We start from the raw sequence: 21,416 nt of genomic DNA, 5'->3' as shown, positions 1-21,416 counted from the left end.
TATTTATTTCTAAAAGAGAAAGGATGAAAAGAAAGCAGATTGTGCTAAAAATGTGCCCCACTACAAACCACAGGAAGCCCAACACATGGTGTTTTTGAAATCACTCAAAATTTGTTAGCAATACTCAATTTTAACTGTAGTTTTCTTATTTTTCGTAAGTGATATAGTTCAAACACTACTCCATGAAATGGTATACTGCATAATTAGCACTATTGAGAAGTTTTTAATTATAAGATATGAATTTTATATATAAATAATTTTCCCCAGTGGACTGCATAATTATTTTATCCTTTTTCTCCTAATTTTTCTCTTCCTGTAAATCTCAATGCTGTTTCCTTACAATTCTTTGCAAAGTTTCCTACACAGTCACACAGATGGCACCAGCAATCCTGCTCCATTCACTAATAAAGCACAGTTCTCGTCTAATCAGAGGTCCCATGCATACTATCTAAGTTATAAAGTATATGATAATTAATGAATCTAATAAACCTCTTTATATTACCTTGGGGGTAATTTTTTCCTATTTCCAATGTTTAATTCTTAAAAATAAGTTTCTTTGTTTTAGTTTTATTCATATTCATGTATTATATTATATATTTTACAACCACCACTCCCTGTATAGGGCTCTTCTGTGAGGTGCCCTTCACATGCACTAGTCCACTATATTCTATATTTACTGAGGGTAAAAACCATCTTGGAGGGTGGAAACCATCTTTTCAACGATACACAACCATTAAAAAAGGATGGTTAGTAATGACACATTGAGTTAAATGGGGAACCATTATGTCCAAAATATAGAAGTCTATAAGCAGGCTTTCATTTATTGGTGCATTGGGGGCCAGAGGCAGCCAACCCCCAACCCCCCCCCCCCCCCATATTTGAGGGAACAACCCCTTTCATCATCCTCCAATAGTTCTCAACCCCCCTCAATATGTGATAAGCTTAACCACTTTCTCAAAATAATGTAACCCCCTACAATTTTGACCAACCCCCCCCCCCCCCCCCCAGGTGCTAACAATTGAAAAGCCTTGAGTACATTATAAATTGCAATAAGGAAAATGGAAAATAAATTGGAAAGATTTAATAGGATAATCATCAAGAGGTTTCCATCAAGATACTATAAATATGCACAATGGTATGATAAAAAATCTACATCAATAACTGAACCACAATGCAGTAAAGTAAGAAAACATTAAGTTACCATGAAACTCGAAAAAGACAATTGTCATACATATGTACATTAAAAAACACTATGTGTTAGATAGCATATTTATTCAAACTTACAGTACTTACTGCAAATGTTAATAGACATGCGAACTCTGTCTGCGAGCTGCATAACAGAAATTTTCTTTTTCACTGCCATCAATCAAACCTAATCAGTTGGTACCTTTTATATTTTTGACTGGAAACAGCAAAAAAACTTCCAGCATGCAGCTTGCAGATACAGAGTTCGCAAGTTTATGAAAATTACAGTAATAGGCATTTTATTTGATACTTTATTGTGTTTATGTCTGTTTTGTTGGAGAGTTTTGACCTTGCTGCTTTAGTTTCTGGAGAAGTTGCATAGCATCATCACTATCAGGAGATAAAACAGCCATTCCTCGCCCATATTCAGAACCTCTGTGTATACAAAGTTCAAGAGTTGGTTCCAGTACATCTAGAAGACTAGCTCCAGGACCGCCTTGGGTAGCAATAGAGTGCACATTGTGAAGCATTAAAACTGTACCAGCTTTGACATCAAGGGTCATTACTAGAGAGGAATGTTCTCCATATAAGAAAACATCAAATACTGGAGATTGATTATTGCTATCAACTGCTAGAACTTCTTCATAAGAGTCATCATCTACACAACTCTTGATATCATACTTGGGTTGGGTACCATCTGTAACTCTCAGCACAAAACAGTCAATGTTAGTGTGTTTTGCCATCCCTTTCACTTGGCAAATTATATCAAAATATACATCTGGTTCAACTGTAGACACTGTCAGAAACTTTGCCTCTTCAAAAAGGTCAGGTCTTGAGAAATGCCATTCTTTTAAGGCCTGGACAACTTTTTTCTCACTTTCATTAAAGGAAAAACTTCCAGTGGTGACCCTTGCTGCTTCTTTTGTGACTGGACTATTGAGATTGCCATCAAAAACAAGAGCAGAAAATCCTCTTGTAGACACAGCCTGTAGTTTATCTTTATACTTCTTAATGTTCATTCTATGCAGCCTTACTATATCACCAACTCTTCTTACTTGAGGCAGAAGAATCACATCTTTAAACATGACACATTCAAGTGGTTCATCTGAAGATGGATCTGCTAGAACAACTACTGAACACATGTCTGTGCCTCTGGACTTCCAAGGTGGCTTAAAAAACTTGGCCACTCCATAAAGGTCACACATGGTGTTCAATTTGACGTCACATATCTTGGTGTAGGGAGCAGGAACAGTATAAGAGGTTGACTGAGGTGGAACATTTGAAGAGGTTGAAGTAGTTGGTGCACTTGATGAGCTAGTGGAAATAGATGGTACACCTGTCAAGGTAGTGGAAGTAGATGGAACAACAGAAGATGCAGTGGAAATAGCTGGAGCATTAGATGAAGTGGTTGAAGGAGCTGCTACATTAGAAACTGTAGACTGGTCGCTAACAGATGATTGACCAACTACGGCATCCCTATCTTTCATTGGTTTTCCAGATTTATCCATCACATGTTTTGCACCTTTTCCTTGCTCGTCACTATGACTGCTACTTTTTTTAGGTACTTTATCATCATCTACAAAGGTCACTGAAGCAGTTTCAGCAGTTTTGGGTTGAGTGGAGTTTCTTGTATCTTTGTTTACCTTGGCTGGGGAAACTGCTGCAACAATTCCTTGGCTTTTGTTAGTTTTTGTTGGAGTGGCATTCACAGCTTTTTCAGATTTGGGTTGCAGATTCTTTCTTGGTGTTCCTGAAAAAAATGATTTCAGTAATAAACAAGAAATCAAAACTACGGCCTTTTTAATATTTATAGCACTTACAAAACATTTACTCAAATCATAAATATATCAAATAGTCAATGGACTTTTTTGGAATCTTTTGGTCTACTCCAGCCTTTAGGATCAGTTTTTCCTAAGATATTGAGGACTGTCCAAAACTAATTTTTCTGCCATCATGCTAAAACATTATTGACTTGGCAAGTTTTGCCCAGAAAAGAGGACACAGATCTCATTCATTTCCTAAGTAATAAAAAAAATATCAAGCAACATATACTCACTCAGTCAATATACTCTACCAGTTTATTAGAAAATGTATCCAAACTCAAATAAAGACAATACACAGCTTACCTGGATTAGAATCACTCTGACCAAAACACTTCTGCTTTTTTGAGCTAAAGGTTCCACTAGGCGTGGAAGCTTGGCTATTCATCTGCAGTTCCCCTACTTCTTTGTCTTCATTCTCCCGGCCTGATTCCGTTGAAATAATACCCTTGGGAGGCTCTAAAGGACTAGGTGAACCTTTACTTGATCCACCAATTTCATCAGTAGTTTTTAGAGGTAATGATTTTTTAGCAGTTTTAGTGTTACTTGTTTGTAACTGGGGTGTATTTTCTTTTCTAGGGCTTTTCCTTGGTTGATCTTCAAGTGCTACCACATTTCTCAGCTCAGGAGAGTTGCTAGGTGAGCTTGACGATCCTTTTGGGCCAAGTTGAAACTTTCTTTTCCTTTTTCGTGGTGGCGAGGAAACTGTATCCCTATCTGTTGTCTTCCTTGCAGCAGATCTAGTCAAAGGTCTTTCTGACTGAGATGCAGAAGAATATTTGTTTTCCTGAGATGACTTTTTAGTACTTGTATTATTTCCTCTTGCGGAAGTGCTTCTTGTAAGCCTTGGAGACTGACTTGAAACATTCTTTTTTAAAGCACTTCTCCTTGTAAGCCTCGGAGACTTTGCAACATCAGTGGTTCCGCTAGAAGAGTCAGTCTTTGCAGTCTTCTTTATAACACTACTTTTTGGAAGCCTTGAAGACTGACTTGGACCATTCTTTTTTATAGCACTACCTCTTGGAAGCCTTGGACGTTTTGCAACATCATCGCTGCTTGTAGTTCTGGGTGATTTTGCCAAATTTGCTGCATTTGCTTGGTCCATGGACAATGGGACATCACCATCAGAGATGGATACATCCATATCATCAGTACAATCATGTTCCTGATCTGTCGTACTGACACTAGTCTCAATATTCCTTTCACGACCGTTTTCCTCATGTCCAACTAGCAATCTGCTTTTATTGTTGATATCCCAAATACAAATATCTGAACATCTTTTGTCTCCAGTAATGTGTAAATTGGGCTTTTGAGGATGTGATAGTTCGAAAAACGGGTTTTCCAGCAGAAGAAAATCCCCTTCTTTAATTTCCGCACATTTTTCAGCAACAGTTCCACGAGTGAATATTGAAAACTCAAGGCACTCATCATCATCATCACCATCGTCTCTGGTTTCTGCAAGTATTATTTTACGCATCTTGCCATAATAAGTATGGTCAAACAATGGATATGTAGTTTGTACAACACCTGTTTAAAGTACATAGATATAAAACTTACAAATAACGATAGAAAGAAAACAAACAATGTTAAAACCGTGTTTCTTGATCTAAGCAAAACGTTGCAGGAAACCTGGAAATTTCAAACTCACCTTTAATGTATCCATGAAGAACGCCTGGTTTAGCGATTTCTCCAAAAGAAAAATATCTAGCGTCCTTATTTTGTAAATTAATTCTTACAAATCTATTATTTTTGATTCTTACGACGGCCGCCATTAAGAAATGAACATACTTTTTTCCACAAAACGTATGTTTCACAAACAAACCGCCATCTTGTTTTGTGGCGCGAAAACGAAAATAACACGAAGTGGTAAAAAAGAACGATATTGGGCCGAGTATGACCAAGTGTGCCGTGGTGAAACGGACCTCCATGGCAGAACTGACCTATGACGTAGACGAAATAAAATGGCCAATCAAAACACTCGATAGAATACTTGAAAAATGGCTTCAAATATCTCTGTGGCAGAACCGACCTTAACAGATAAGCCCGTCGGGGAGGTAGTGTAAATTTATTTGTGTTTTTTGGGGTTTCGTTCTACGTTACATATTTCCGTTCAAAGTCACCAATTGCTTGAAGTCTGTAGATCTCTGTAGATATATAAACTTCGTAAAAAATACTCGAGACAAATTGAAACCTTTTACTTAAAAGAACTAAAAAATATATAGGTAATAACTGTATTGTTTGTTTACGACCTTAGATTTACTCTATGATGTCTGAGGTATGTTGAAGAGAGCGAATATAGAGCGAAGACTCAAAAGACTCACAATAAAATATACGAAGTGTCTGAAATGTCCGCAGCCGGTCACATAACTCATAATGCTAAGTGAGCAGCAGTCCGAATTTATTTCTATAAAAATCAAGGTTACGTTATATAAACTAAAATCCAAACCTAATGTTCCTATCTCGATATAAAAGCATACTATATTTAAGCTCCCTTTCATGGCACTTCCATATTTTTGGTCATAGGGTAATCAACTGACGGTCACGTAACTCAAAACACTAAATTGCCGGCAGTCCGAAACGGTTCTTTATCGAGATAGGAACATTGGATTTGGATTTTAGTTTATATAACCTTGATTTTTATTTAAAATATTCGTCTCCCAGCCATTTAGCTTAATAATATATTTTGAGTTATGTGAGCTCTGTTATTAAAGAGTGTGATAACATGATAAAAAGAAAGTGTTCGCTGCATAATGTTTTTATAGTAAATCATTATTCGTGTAGGATACATTAGGATCCATTGTATAATACTACTAGGATGAGTTTATGAAAAGTTTCGGACTGCCGGCTATTTAGCATTTTGAGTTATGTGACCGGCTGCGGACATTTAGACACTCCGCAAAATATAATAGTTACTAAAGTATTATTTGCATCGGCGTTTTACAATATTCGAGATTTTAAAGAGATCGAAGTTATTAGTATAGAGTGAAAAACTCGTGAACTAAAACTGAATAAGAGACTTCTAATAAGGACTGTGTTTAATAATATACTACTTCATGGGCTTTTTGCAATCGCCATAAGTTTAAGGAATAAGTTTAATGACAAGCCTAACCATGAAGATCACTTTAGTCTCTCGTAGATTTATTGGACTGTTGTGGGATTGGCTATTTGCTGAGTTAGAGGTTGAATTGAGTTTGAGTTAGGATTGAGTTAACTAAAAAAATAAAAAATTTATATATTGATAAAAATACATAAACAAAAATAAACATGTATTCACCTAATATAAGCCGAACACTAAGGTCTTCAATTGTAAGTGCTTCAGTTCTAAAGCCGGTAGACTACGATATGTCAAAATACGGCTATCTTTATTGTAGCTGTACCTCACCTCCACTCTCTCTTTTCAATTCGAAACCGAAGACTAATTTATGTATCTGATTCACTGATAGCACTTGGAACCGGCTCTCAAGTGTTATATTATGATATAAACCAGCATCCTAATTTCATATCACGTAAAATAGACTGGAATTAATTTTAGCTTGTTTTGTTTTGTTTTGTTTTGTTTTTTTGTTTTTTTGTTTTTTTTTAATGCCGGAAAAGTCATGGCAATATTCGTTTGAAATGATAGAGGACCTTCAACAGCTCGGGGCGTCACGCTACTGACCTATGGCATCACGCTAAACTCATACCGTACGTTCTGGTCGGGAATACGTATAACCCACTGTCACGAAAACATCATACGTCATGTTCAATTTAGATTTAGATAGGGGACGCCAACTAACGTTATGTCCACGTTCTAATCTATTCTATTCTATGTACATAGTATTGATGTGATAAAGATGCATGTATTTGCCACACAGTATTTTCAAAATAAAGACCGTTTAGTCAAGTATAAAGACTGAATTGTCGACAATCGATAACACCATTCCTCCTGAAAAAAAATTACTGTATGGAACGTTTGAAGAAAAAGAGATGAATACAGATGTTGAATAGGCAATCCAAAATATTAGCAAGTAAAGAAGAAGACATGATTCTGAAAATGTCGAACGGTTAAGTTGTCGTTGGCTGATCCACGAGCAAAAGAATTCCACCAGGTAAAGAATGAGAAGGGCACTCCTATCAGCTGCTTGATGAATCGTTATGTTTTGTTATGGGGACGACAAATATATTACAGAATTTGAATTTTATACTCCTAACCAAAGAGAAAATATTAATTCAGCCAGAGTATCAATTTCATTTAGGGCAACATCTTTTAACCCACGGGGGGGACTCCCTCATGAAAGGGGGCGCGGGGTCCATGTCATCCCTTTTAGGGTTTGAAATCAGGGTTTTGGTCCCGCTTAGGGTGATAAAGACGAGAATGCGCACCAACTGAATGTTGTGGTCCCTTTTAGGGTATAAGGTCTACAAAAAAGCAAGCGATTTGTATATGACGACGTCATCATGAATTTGTTAGAGCAGACGGCGTTTGATGCAAATAAAATCGAGAAACTAAACAAAAAAATGCGTTATTGATTGGTCCCTCTCAGGGGTGAAATTTCATCACTGCCACACCCATTATCCCAATATACAGGTCCCTTTTAGGGGTCATTTTCGGAATTTCCGACGAGGACCCCCGCCCCACTTTTATAAGGGAGTCATGTTTTCCCAATTCAGTCCCATAGAGGAAATTTTTTTAGTTTAAATATGGTTGTGCATGAGAAGACACATGAATATGGATACGACAAGAACAATGAATATTACTCTCAAGGGAATGACATGTGGTCTGAAATGGGAACAAATTACGTCCAAGTAATAGACTTTTTCGATGTAACGTCAAAATGGGATGTCTTTTTTTGTTGTGGGGGGGGGGGGGGGGGGTTGGTTTCGAAAATCAAAATTCTTGGTCTTGGATATGGTAAAGGTTTTGAAAAGCTTGGGGCAGAAACCTACCCAAAAAGGCCCAAATTAACCACTGGGCTCATGCTGATATTAAACGACAATGACAGAGTGATAAATATACTACATTCACGCCATGCGATAAATCAGTTAGTAACAGATAATTTTTTTCATAGCACATCATTATATGCTACCGTTTTCCTCTTTAGGCTCCCCTGGCTTATTTGATAAGCCCCCCTACCCCCTCTCTTTGAAGCCCCTCCCTTTTTTACGACTAAAGAAACACAATTCTTATTACACTGACAAAAACCTTCATAGGATAATTTATTTAGGATCATTCGCCATATCATAATCATAATAACTTCCAAACTTGAGATCTCATCGGCAATAACATTATTATCTTATTGGAAAGTTTGGATTCCATTTTTGAACCCCATTTAATTCCCAATGTTGGTTTTTAATCTTCAAACATCCCCATTATATTTTCAGTTGAGAAAAAATGCTGTTCCCTTCCTAAATAGCTGCAGAGGATTAAAAAAATAGTTTTTAAAAGTACTTGAAATATTCCAACATTGGGTTATGGTTTTCCCACTTTTCTCCCACTATTTAGAAATATTCCGATTGTTTTCGAAATTTGGATTCAATTTTTCCTGTCTCTCATCAAAAAGCCATTCAGGGATCGCGGATCAGACCATTATGGAGTGGTATAGGGCTTGAGAATTTGGCCAAGACAAACAAGCATTAGGGATCACTGTCTCGCCATTTATATCATGCATTTGCGCGCCACCATAAGCAAAGAGTTGGTAGGAGTTTACCTGTTTCTCTGGCTTAGCGGTCCCTGACATTGATGCTTTACGATATAAAACCAACCTGCGACAATGCAAAAGGAATCAAACATAAATGCTTTTTTCAATTAATGTCTTCCGGCCGAGACTGAAGAATAGTTCGATAAAGAGGGTCTATATAGGGTTGAGCCCACCCCGTTTACATGTGGATTTCAATGATTAGTGATTATCAACATCTAAGTGGTAGCTATTTAGGCCCCCAAAACATTTGGATAAGAAAAGGAAGAATTCGAAAAGGCTAGGGTGCTAGCAGCAGCTGCATAAAGATGTGTTATAAATATGGGAAATTCATGGGCCCTCTTGCTGATTGAAGAACTTCACCATATTTTTGTTGTTTGTTTGTTTGTTTCTCTGAACTTTCGAAATGCGATGTTTCTTTTTATGTCTAAATTGGGAGACATCAATTAAGTAAGCGCTCAGAAAAACAGGGTTTTTCGCAACTTGCAACCCATCAATGTTGGCGGCGCGCGCCAGAAATTTTGGACATCTCTCGAGCTGAAATCCTGATTATGCGCTAAGGCTGTAATCGTGGTTTGACTTAATCGTTTGACTTGAATGAACACGGTAACTTTGCCTAATTAAAGTTCTAAATTACCATGCATGTGCGGTGAAACTGGGAAAAAGTTACCGATATAAAATTAATTTACACTGGTGAGACTTTTCCACTGGGAGAAAAAAGTGAATAAAATTGGAAAGGGAAGCCTGGAAATGTGGCACACAGAGCTTTGAGAGGGGGGGGGGGGGGGGGTGGAGGGTATCCAGAAGAATATTAGTTACTTCCATTTGAAAAATATAAAAAAGACAATGAAAAAAAAACCAGTAAAAAGGGCATTTCATGTTCAGGGCTATAAACTAGGCTTTAGGATTCGCCTTGATCATGAGTAAAAGAATCCCTTTAGATGTTTCCAAAATTTGGATTTATTGAACTGGGCATTAAGACTTCAAGCAGAACAAAATAAATCTTAATACCCAGTCCACATTAAATTTAAACTTTCTGTTCTTGTTGAGGAGTTGGGGAACGATCGTTATTTATGGGGGGGGGGGGGGAGGGGGAGGGGAGGGGGGGGGGAGGGAGGATGTTTATTTTTTTGTGGGGGAACACTTGTTTTTAAGAACTACGAAAGGGAGGATCGCTCAAAACTTGGAGGAATTAACCTATATAAGGGGGGGGGGGGCAGTCACAAAAATAATATACTGTTTTAAGGCAGGTGATCAGCTAAAATTATTCATTGTGTCTATCAAAGTGCAGCCAGCCCTTTTCTCGTCCAAGCTTGCTTTTATGAAATCCGTACGAGCGTAAAATTCCTTTTTTTTTTTTGTAAAAAAATTAATGAATTGCTCTCTGTTTCATTACACGATTGTCTAATAACCTATGGAATAGTATTATGTGAAAATATTTGTAAACAGTTATGTACAATGAATACGCAAATCATGGTTCAAGTCGATCGCAAAATGTGGTGTGCAATCGAAAACCATAGTTTGCGTCATCGCAATCTGTGGTGTTTGAAGTCAAGCCTATAGCCCATGGGCTGGAACTCACAGTATGCGTCAACGCAAAATGTGTTTCAAGACGATCGCAAAATGTGGCGTGCAATCGAAACCCATAGTTTGCGTTGATCGCAAAACATGGTCATATCTAGGGTTGGCCATATATTGCGTCAACGCAAACTGTGGTTCAATTTTCAACACCACAGTTTGCGACAAATTCTCGTCGCAAAATGTGGCATTCAAGCATAAGTCACATTTCGCGATGATTCAAACTATGACAATACACAATCACCACATTTCGCGATAGCGCAATATATGACTTTTTAAGGAATTGTTAGGAAAAGTTAAGTCACATGGGGTTGTAACTGTTACTGAAAGCTTTGCCTCTGACCATATATTAAAACTGCATGTTTCTGACAAGTCCTACGCATGTCAACGGAACACCTGAAACAGTGCTCACGTGCTCCATTTTGTAACTGAATCATAGCCGTGATCGGGCTTGCTAACAACTGAGTAATGTGGCAGTACCTAGGGTCCTTCCCAAAAAAAAAAGATCTTTGTTCCCTTAACATTTTTGTTCCCTTTAAATGACTTGTTCCCCAAAATCAGTGTTTCTCATTCTGTTCCGAAGATTACTGACAAGAATGTATTGTCGTTGTTACTCAAGTCTTACTTGTTGCATGAAAATACTCTGACAATATTTTGTTTTCCCTGAAAATAAAGGCACCTGTTTCCTTGTTCCCAAAATACCTGTGGGAGGGGCTCAACTAGGGAGTTCAAGGGCAAATTGAGACCCTCAAGCAAGAGGCATTTACGACATATTTATGATAGTGCAAAGCACTTAATTGAAACCATTATTGTTTTGTGATCACCTAAGTGAATATAGAAAAGGGACTATTTACATTCCTCTTGATCTCAACATTTGTCCCCAATACAATGCATGTGCTCAAAAAATTTACGGATTCAAACTTTAACCCATTTATTCACAAATTTTCACAAATTAAGAAAACAAAAAAAAAAAAAAAAAAAAAAAACCACGAAATTCTGGATCGTTTTCAGAAATGTCCATATCATATATAAATCATATATAGATTGAAATATAAGCAAAGTATTACAGTTTGTAAATACAAGCATTTTGAATCATGGAATAACCATAAAATACAGCAACGCAGACGGGGACGACAGCAAAGACGGCAGTAGAATTGTACGGCCGCCAGTGCTAGCCATTGTTTAAGGGAGACTGATTTCTTTGGAATGAATTAATTAGAAGGCTGTCCTGGTTTCTCTAGGTGGTGTTTCAGATTTAATCCCATCGATTAAAGCCGCTAAATGCGAGTCTATTGTTATTTCTATACCTATTGTTCTGAGTTTTAATCCATGTGATATATGGTGTCAACTTGTTTTTTGAGCAGGAGAAAACTTAAACATATAAAAAGTTTGAAACTGCAACAAAGCAAAAAAGTAAATAACTTTTTAGAATAATTTTTTGACAGTTCTGAAGTTAAGACAGAGAATATCATATATTTTAGAGAAAACACAAAACAATTCGGTAGAGGGAACATTATTTCAAAACATGGCGTAGATTTGTAGATTTGATCATGTGAAAATTTTAAGCTTTTCAGAAATGTTTTTTCTTTCTATATAATTTTTAATTTTTCTGCAAATTTTAAAACTCAAATAATGTTGAGCTTGCCTTTGTTCACTAGTAACTTAAGTGAACAAAATACAGCTCAAAACAAATAGCTGCAATTGTATGCTCTAAGTTTCCTTACTAATTTCTTTAATGTAAATGAATGTTTCAAAACTGCAATATATTTTAGTATGATATATGATTCCCACTATTCAATAAAAAATTAGATTAAACAATTTTTGTCTATATAACATCAGTTATTGACAGTTATGGAAATATTATTTTGGCATGAGGTAGCAAAAGTTAAACCTGTGAGTGTTGAAGATTTTACAGTTGATAAATAATTATTAGAAAGACATCAGTCAAAAATGCTTCATCAAACCCTTTGCTTTTCTACCCTTGTCCCGAGGCTTTCTTCTGTCTTCTTTACAAGCAAAAATCTTGACACTAAGGTGTGAAGTTAAATGATATGTACGGAATAAACAGTGCAAAAAGGCAAATGGAACCCTCCTGGGACAGGGTTTTCTTTTCGTGCATGGGTAAGATTCAATGGAAAGAATACAATTTAAATATTTAAATATCTTTTTTTGGTGCCTTGATGATATGATAATAAATAGAGAAGAGAGTGTGGAAATAAATTATATTTTGAAAATTGTCCACCATCAATGATCAGATATATTAGCTTACTAATAAACTTCAGTAGACTCGGTAAGATGATAAATCTGATGATGGCCCAAAATAAGTTTCATCTACCTCTAGACTCTTACATTAAGATAGTCCACTATTGCACACTACTCAATGGTGTAAAATATTCCATCAAAACACTTTTAAGAAAAAAGTTCTGGGCAATGACCAGGAATAATGAAATGAAAATGGAACATGTCGGATTCTTTCAATAAGATTAGTTCCTTAAACAGTTATATTTTTTATTGAAAGAGTGGTTATAAATATTGATAACAAAAACTGAAAGAAACTGAAGCTTTGAAGTACTAAACACTGCACATTAGTTTCCTTACCTCATGCGTATCACTTTGTACTACAAAATAATTTTCAATACCTTTATTTTGCTCTTTTCATAGTTCAAACTAGTGTTCACTAATAATATCATTATTAGTGCATTATTTACTGCATGTCAGCATATAAAGAAACGTATTAAAAACAGCTTAAATTTACAACACACTATGAGGCTTACTGCCTCATCTATCAAGTACTACTTTTTCGTGGGACTCTATCAGCTCACTAGATACACTGTGCTGACGAGGCCCAATACAGGCCGAAACAGCTGTCCAAGGTTTCTAGTTGAGCTGGTTCATTTTTTACATGCCTTAAAATTGTGAAAGGCTTTATGGCACTCTTAATTTACCTATTACACATGTTTTTACATGATATCTGAGCCCATCCCACACAGCTCACTGCATCATCTATGTTTTTAAGTGTCATTAATTGTTTTTTTCAGTAATAAAATAGTGAAGTTTGAAAATGAACCGTATCAAGTAAATGAATAAAAATATTTTCTCAGTCATCGTCTTTTAACATTGGATCACGTATCTCTTACTGTAAAGCAAGTGCCTCAGTTATACTTTTGGACTATTTCCTTTTTTCAATGTTAGAAGATTGGAAATCATATTAGGGAAATTAGGTTGTATCACCTGTACATAGCCGTGTGTTGCCAGAGTGTTCGCCGTACAGGGAATCCAAGCAAATAACTTGAATGGGTCTGGCTATATATTACTATGGAGAGGTGATTTTTAAAAACCACCGTAAAAACCAAATGACATGAAAAAATAAAACATTTCAAACTTCAATATTTATAATAATTTTTGTATATCACGGTTATTTGCTTGGGTTTCCTGTGGTTGGTTGCCAGAAATTTTAAATCCGATCTCTTTACAAACAAGAAAGATGACTATCAAATAAAGCAATAACTAGTAGTATCCATGTGCGCTTAAAAAGTGCCTTTCATTCTTGAAAGAAATAGTTTGGTGTTTTGTAACCGTCACTAAGGTATGATATAGTTATTATTATCATGATTTCTATTTATTTGAACTATGAAGTTCTTGCCTACTTCAAATGTTACCTGGCAAAACATATCGGGGGGAAAAAAGCAACAAATAAAAGAGATAATTCTGATAAACACATATTTCTATACATTATATATAGAATGATATGGAAGACTTAAATTATTAAAAAACTATTATTGAAAATGTGTTGTTCTTGTGAGAAGCATATACATACAACAATCCCTTCTGGAATCGAACCAGAGCTCTTAGAAAAATCTAAGTGCGACAATCAAGGATTTGTGGCGTATGCATAGCTTGTAAGTAGTGTACAAGTGTCGTTTGCAAATGAGTAGATTTTTTATCCCACAATATGCTGCATTTAGACAACAGGTTAGGTCTGAGTCAGCCTTCATAAATTACTTCAGCTCACATGAATTACATTAGCCTAAGGAATTATGTATCATCATTCTCAGACCAACCTGCACATCTAGAAAAAAAATTTTTGTTTGATTTTGTCTTGGTGTTATGACCACTTTACTGTGGTGGAGGAGGTAAACGTTCAGCTGGGCTTAAATGAGCTGAGCACGTTGTCAGTTCACCATGCTGCAGCATTACAGCTCGAATTGTCACAAAAACATCTGGGTCAGCTCTTGCATACACCACCAGCAGATGGAGCATTGAAATAGGACAACAATATATCATATCTCTTATTTACACTAGTGTAGTGATAAAAGGGGAGGTTTGGGTCAAATTTTTTGTGAAGTCTAACATGAACTTTTGAACGGCCTCATGAAATGCTTTCTCATCAAATTAATTTTGTATCCCAAGAAACAATAAAACGGTTGTTGTTGTGAGGGATATAACATATTTCCAGTATCCAGTCTCATCATGGTATGAAAAAGGACTATTGCATTTCTCATCACACCTTCAGATTCCAATGATACATACCCTGTCATTGTTTCTGCACTACTATTGTGCTCCCCCTGTCAAAAGAAACATACCTGTCGATGTCCATAGTTGAGAAATCATGGTTGTTTCTAAACTAGGGCATTCAATATCATGATTGTACCTTGATCTCACATCTTCTGATAGGCCCCTCCTTGTGCTAATTAGCCACATTTAGAGTAAGTACAAACCTCCCCTCATAAGCATGGTTATTTCTTTCCAGTCAGTTGGCTATTGTTATTGATAAGACTTTCTCAACATCCTGCTGCTCATCCTGTTTCCTTTTTCCCATGTTAGGCCTGTACATGGATCATGCATACATTGGACAAGGTCTCTTAGGTTGAAATCAGGCACAGCACCATTTCTAACACTGATGGCTATTCCTCTAAGAACATGGTTATGGTCTTCCTTTTTATGTCGTGGTTCCTCATTATCCTCAACTTGCTCAGGGACATACAGATGTTCTCTTAAATTAATTCCTTGTAGGGTGTATGTCTTAATCTTATTGTGTTAAGAATACATGGCCATCAAATATTTCAGCAAGTCTGCTTTTGTCTCAGTTTTATCAGTTTTACCTAAAAAAAACCAATGAAGTATCAAAGTGCCTTTCACTCCTTATGATATAAGGAGTGAGGTACCTCAAAACATCAGGAGTGAGGTACCTCAAAACATCAGGAGTGAGGTACATTTGGGAATGAATGAAATAAAAACATCTTTTTTCCAGTTTAGCAACACAAAAGTATGCCCTTTCTTTCATAGTCAGAGATTTGTCATACATTAAGATTGATAATCAGATGAAAATTAACAAAATATTAGCTTACCAGCACCAGCTACCTGAGGATAAGGGTTATAATATCGTTGGTACTTGGTTCTTTGTAGAGAAACAAGTGCATCTTGAAAAGATAGCCAATTTGCTGCCAAAGTGTTTTCAAGAAAGTGGATGTCTTCTATGAGAAGGGCTCCACCTCAATGTATACAATAGATATTATCTTTTAAAACTATACTTTTGTTTACAACATAAAATTTATCCTACTTACCAATGTGCAGGGGTTTTAAATACAATTCAATCTGGTGTACTGGCAATTTTTTTGGCCTCTGATGTTGCATCCATGATAATGTGTATTATGTTCACGGGCCTATTTGTCCCTTGTGTCCATATCAAGTTGAATTCACCAGTCACAAATCCTGATAATTACAAAGTACAAACAAAAGGTATTAACAGCTGATATCTGCATTTTTAGATATAACTAATATGATAAAATGACTACATACCAACAGCTATCATCCCAAATGGCTTTCATTTCATTTTCAACTCTTTGCAGTTCTCACTCAGGGCTCAGCAATGTTGACTTTTGCCTGACAAGTAGAAAAAAAATGAGACCCTAAGCACGAACACCATTTATCAGGAGAAGTAGTGATATGCAACAAACCTTCAAAGGATCTCGCTGAAGTGCTCCTGGTGCTTGACCTCTGGGACTAACAGCAAATATGTGTGTCGAAGTCTCTTGGGTTGGTTTAGATGTATTTTTATTCTGGAATCATGTTGTACATATCAACACATTCGGTTCGAGCCATGGCTTGCCTAGAAACTAATTTACATCATACAGATGTCCATATATGGGGTGCTATGACATCCCCCTCTTTGTGTTCAATTGTTCAATGTTTATCAACCTTATGGTTAATTGGTGTTGATCAATATATGTAAATGTTCAATGTCAACTTATATAGACAGGTTATATGCTTTTTTTTTGTATCAACTCTTTACAAACGTAGTCTAATAGGAGCTTTGATTGTACGCCCATATCTAGTGGTATAGCTTGCTGATTGATTGTTCTGCTCCTTTGGTTTATAATCACTTAAAGGTACATCTCGGCTTTTGGTAGCTTCAGTCATCTGTGGTCTTTCTTGTACCAATACCGCTGGTTTACCAAGTAGGTCTTGGGGATGATGTATGTCAAGTGCAGGTTGGGTTTCTTGGTAGTCCCTTCTTTCTGGTTCTTTAAGCTGGCTTGTTCTCGGTCTTAGATGTTCTCTGGTTCTCTAGTAGAGCTTACCATTCATCCCAACAACGACGTCCTTGGTTCGCTTATAGGGTTGGGTTTCCTTGTGATTTCACCCTTGTCCCACATTCTTTTGTGCGTATTGTACACATATACCAGCTCCTCAACAAGTAATGGTCTTGTGTCAGATTTACTTGCCTTTCTGTTATAGTACTCTGCTTGTTTCACTTGGGAGAGTCTGATTGCTTCCTTGTGGTGACCATTGTCTGGATGTGAGGATTGCAGGACATAGTTGCTGCTTGGAATAAGCAGTCGGGGCTTACATCCATACAAAAACTCACAGGGTGACGGTATAGTGCTTGTTCGGGGTGTGATTTTGTAGATCCAGAGTGCTGTGTAAGGGCACTTCTTTTCATTTAGGGCCTTCTTCCATAAGGATTTGCATGCTCCTATAGCTCTGTCTGCGACGCTGTTTGCTTGGTGATGGTAGGGTGAGCTGAATGTTAACTTGATCCCATTGTTTTCACATTACTCACGAAACTCTTTGCTAATGTACTGCGTACCAAAGTCAGCATGGATGTGTGATGGTAATCCATATTCTGTTAACACATGCTGGAAGTGGCTACATAATTTATGGTATTGGCTGTAATATTAGCAATTTGACTTACGACAGGAAATCTTGAGTAATAGTCTACAATCATTAGATACTTTGAACCACTGAATTCAAAGATATCAGTTCCTAACTTTTCCCATGGTCTAGAAGGAAGATCTTGTTGCAATATGAGAAGACAGGATAACTGCACTGAGGTGGTACTTGATTAAGGAAGACTGAACAACTGCACTGAGGTGATATTTGATTAAGGAGGTCAGGATAACTGCACTGAGGTGGTACTTGATTAAGAAAGACTGAACAACTGCACTGAGTTGGTACTTGATTAAGGAGGTGAGAACAACTGCACTGAGGTGGTACTTGATTAAGGAGGCCAGAATAACTGCACTGAGGTGGTAAGAGGAATGGATAACTATGGGGATACCGCTGCACTGTGAAGATCTTGTGACTTGTGGGGAGACTGCTGCACCCTGAAGATCTTGTGACTTGTGGGGATACTGCTGCACCGTGAATATCTTGTGAATTGTGGGGATACGGCTGCACTGTGATGATCTTGTGACTTGTGGGGATACCGCTGCACTGTGATGATCTTGTGACTTGTGGGGATACCGCTCCACCGTGAATATCTTGTGACTTGTGGGGATACTGCTGCAATGTGATGATCTTGTGACTTGTGGGGATACCGCTGCACCGTGATGATTTCACCTATTTGTGTCATATCTGATGTCTTTTTTTTTTGGCAAATGAAATATTATCATCAGGGTGTTTTTGCCACAGATAAACCTCTTTTTTAAAACAGGTCATTGACATTATTCATACTTGGTTTTTTCAGATAGTTGTAAGTGAGGTCACACCACATGGTGAAATAATGGGACTCTTCTGCATCCAATGGTACCCAACCATGTTTATCCATTCGACACATGACATCTTCCTTGTTTCTGTCTGATGATTCCAACCATTTTTCGAGAGACACATTCCATTCAAAAAATGTGCATCTTTTCCTATTTTTAACTCTGTGAGCTGTTTTCCAGTTTGTTTGCTTATCAAATTCTTCAGGATAACCCATTAGCACATGGTAATCCCCAGATGGGTATCTTCTAGCAGGCCTTTCCTGAAGATACCTTTTCACTTCTGTATTCAAGCCAACAAAACATGAACTTTGGATCTGTTCAGGGTACATTTCTTCAAGGGTTTCAATCTAAGAGACGAAGAGAAAAAGTTAGCAAAGGAATTAACTTCCAAACATGATGATTGGCAAACAGACTGTTGAGTTCAATTTTCACCTGGTCTAAAAATGGACTCATTAAAGTCTTAGATCTTTGCTCTCAAGCAAATCTTATTATTGACAATAACATATTTAATCTAATATACTGATATCTCAAACGGAAAACAAGCAAGCACAAATGCATATTTACTTAACTGTATCAGTGTAGCAATTATTAAGATATCATGGGAAAAAACTATTTGTCTTTTTGAAAGACATTCCCATCAAAGTATATAATAGTTCAATTCTTAAAAACAAAGATTTTGGATTTTGACATTTGAGTTGTCTAAATTCATCACATTTTCAATTTCATCACAAGGAATTTAGTTTTTGACAGACACGAAACTGTAATGTGTTATGCATATAATATGCATCTCAAATTGAAGGTACTTATGAAAAAATCAAAAAGCATTTTATGGACAACATTATTGACAATTACTGTATAACTTCTGAATAAAGCAAATGAAATTTAACACTGACATTGTGTGGCAAAATATAAATAAATAAATAAATAAAATTTAAAAAAAGAAGAAAAGAAAAGAAAAACATTCTTCAAAACGTTTGTCCCATGATACCTTAAGAAATGACGAGGCTTCACTTACTTCTTCTGTTGCTTCCTGAGGAGGTTTCAAAAGATTCAGCAGAAGATAATCTGTTTCTTCTTCATTTCTGGCAACTGATGATATGGCTGGAAGGGTAATAGAATAGCAATGATTCAGAATTGGAAAAAGTAATGTATATTACTGTTCTTAAAATGTAAACAAAACTAAGGTAAACAAATCAACTAAGAGCTATTACAGTGTACTGCTAAATGGATTTTAAAGTTGAGTTGCAATTAACACAACATATAAAGACAATAAAAAGACATGAGAAGCTCCTATATATTTCAATTGTAATTATAATACGCATTATTAATACCTGTGGCAATGACATTTTCTGAATCTAGATTTACTGGAAAGAGTGGTGGTAAGCTCTGATAGTTATAAAGATATCAACATCCTCATCACATGAATTAGCATTGCTCTTATCATTTTCACTTTTTTTTATAAAATTATTTTCACCATTTTTCTTCCAATCTTATGTAGGTATTCAAAATTCAATCTCAAAATCAAGCTTGTGATGAAACCCCATTTTCAGGTTCATTTTTGGAATTAGCATTTAATTCTGCATCAAATAGCTTGATGTCACCTTGAGGTACTGGGATACATTTACATGTATGACCACTATATAGACAGAGAGGTGGATATTACACTTTATCTTTTGACTTACCACTAGTAGATGTGTCTAAAAAATTCTCCTCTTCCTATTAGTAAAAAAACAATTCACAATTCAATCAAAATATGCATTAAAATTGCAATGTTTGTATAATAGATGACACAACTATTGTGCATGTCAGGTACATTCGTGATCATTGAATGGAACTGTAAAAAAGAAGTATTGCTTTGAATCTTATAGTTTTTTGTGTTCTCTGAAATTCTTAAGATTCCAATGGCTACATTTTCAAGCTCGAATGCTTAGAGTGGAATGATTTCCATATCATCTACTTCAAGTCATGCTTCTTCCTTCTGCAAGTTGTGAGACAAGAATATATTTCGACTCGACTGAATAATTATTGTCAGTTCAAATTGTCGGTTCATAAATTGAAATGATATATTTACGACGGTAAGATAAAAAATTCCATTATGATTGCTTTGCATCTTATTCTAAGTTTAATGAGGTAGAAGTTGATGAATTATCTGAAATTCCTTTACTTATTCTTATATCTGATAACAAAATATTAAAAGCTTCATTTTTTTATGTATTTGTCTTTAGAGCAAAAACATTTCATATAGCTTCAGAATGGGCTTCTAAATAATGAAAAATTAGCTCAAAGTTTGAAGTTAGTATGTTTACCAATATTACAAGACATAAATTCTTAGACTATTCTTCCTTTAACAGTACTGATCTTCGGTTACTAAATATACTTCTTTCAAACAATAGCTGATTTAGAGAATGAGCAGGTTATCAAAATTACATACGAGCGTTTTATAACGTTCAAAATCCTTGGAATCTTTTAAACCATTGTTCCTCTATTGTCATTGCTTCGTTCGTAGAAGACATGCTTAATTCTGAGACAAAGCGGCGAGGTGTTCAAAGTTAAAACGATCCCAAGTCTTTATAACATAAGATTTCTTTCTTTAGTAAGTTTTAACACTTCGACCGAATTCAGACATATAAGTTTTAGTTAAAGCCTCTTTCCAAATCTATTAAGAATTACTCGAAATTTATAAAACAACGAGAGGTGAGTTAACAACATTTAATTTTTGGATGGTCAGCTTCAGCTGAAACGGCTAACATTACAAGCTGATTATTATCCGTTCTAACGCTAAATGAAAATTCATTTATATGTTCCTATATTTATAAACAAAATTTTAATGTATACTAACCATGGTATTGTCTTCAAGAGTAAGACAAAAAGAATTCTTGATGAAACGCTTGAGGACACAATAGTGAATACTGTACGCACTCAACTGGAAGATAAAAACGTGGTCAACGTGGTCTCAACTATGTCTCCCCTTCCCCCAAGGGAGGATATTCAATGAGTTGGTTTCACCATGCATTCTGATTGGTAGATAAAAGCACGTCTTCTATTGGCTAAGAGGTATTAGGTCAGTTCTGCCATGGAAGTCCGTTTCGCCACGCTACAACCGAGGGCATACGATGATGAAACGATGATCACTCGACCGAAGCACGACAACGTATTTTTACGAATTACAT

At 36.2% G+C, this 21,416-nt stretch overlaps 2 protein-coding genes across 2 annotated transcripts; both read right to left on the bottom strand.

Moving 5' to 3' along the window:
- Positions 1 to 1,066: 1,066 nt before the first annotated feature.
- On the bottom strand, positions 1,067 to 4,889 carry LOC116291447 (uncharacterized). Its single transcript, XM_031698616.2, has 3 exons — positions 4,654 to 4,889; positions 3,312 to 4,532; positions 1,067 to 2,935 (listed from the first exon to the last, which is right to left on the bottom strand). Exons 1-3 carry the CDS (start codon positions 4,775 to 4,777, stop codon positions 1,506 to 1,508), a joined length of 2,775 nt encoding a protein of 924 aa, XP_031554476.2. The 5' UTR covers positions 4,778 to 4,889; the 3' UTR covers positions 1,067 to 1,505.
- An 11,406-nt stretch (positions 4,890 to 16,295) lies between these two features.
- On the bottom strand, positions 16,296 to 21,340 carry LOC148912967 (uncharacterized). The gene is made up of 4 exons (XM_089026847.1): positions 21,086 to 21,340; positions 19,929 to 19,962; positions 19,262 to 19,347; positions 16,296 to 18,593 (listed from the first exon to the last, which is right to left on the bottom strand). The coding sequence occupies exons 1-4, from the start codon at positions 21,086 to 21,088 to the stop codon at positions 18,186 to 18,188; spliced, it is 531 nt and encodes a 176-aa protein (XP_088882973.1). The 5' UTR covers positions 21,089 to 21,340; the 3' UTR covers positions 16,296 to 18,185.
- Between the last annotated feature and the right edge of the window lie 76 nt (positions 21,341 to 21,416).

The sequence above is a fragment of the Actinia tenebrosa genome, unplaced genomic scaffold, assembly GCF_029948245.1.
Source record: "Actinia tenebrosa isolate PJP-AT-01 unplaced genomic scaffold, QUT_ActTen_1.0 PGA_scaffold10__47_contigs__length_13832649, whole genome shotgun sequence".
In the NCBI taxonomy this organism is placed as follows: domain Eukaryota; kingdom Metazoa; phylum Cnidaria; class Anthozoa; order Actiniaria; family Actiniidae; genus Actinia; species Actinia tenebrosa.
This window is presented reverse-complemented; position numbering and strand designations above follow the sequence as displayed.

Bases quoted from the DNA above. Each gene is read 5' to 3' on its own strand.
- LOC148912967 (XM_089026847.1), bottom strand. The intron at 19,348-19,928 runs GTAAGTCAAAAG...TTACCCTTCCAG, and splicing joins TTTAGACACATCTACTAGTG to CCATATCATCAGTTGCCAGA. The intron at 18,594-19,261 runs GTAAGTGAAGCC...TTCGTCTCTTAG, and splicing joins CTCAGGAAGCAACAGAAGAA to ATTGAAACCCTTGAAGAAAT.
- LOC116291447 (XM_031698616.2), bottom strand. From the start codon at position 4,777: ATGGCGGCCGTCGTAAGAATCAAAAATAATAGATTTGTAAGAATTAAT. The intron at 4,533-4,653 runs GTGAGTTTGAAA...TACTTTAAACAG, and splicing joins TCTTCATGGATACATTAAAG to GTGTTGTACAAACTACATAT. The intron at 2,936-3,311 runs GTAAGCTGTGTA...CATTTTTTTCAG, and splicing joins TCAGAGTGATTCTAATCCAG to GAACACCAAGAAAGAATCTG.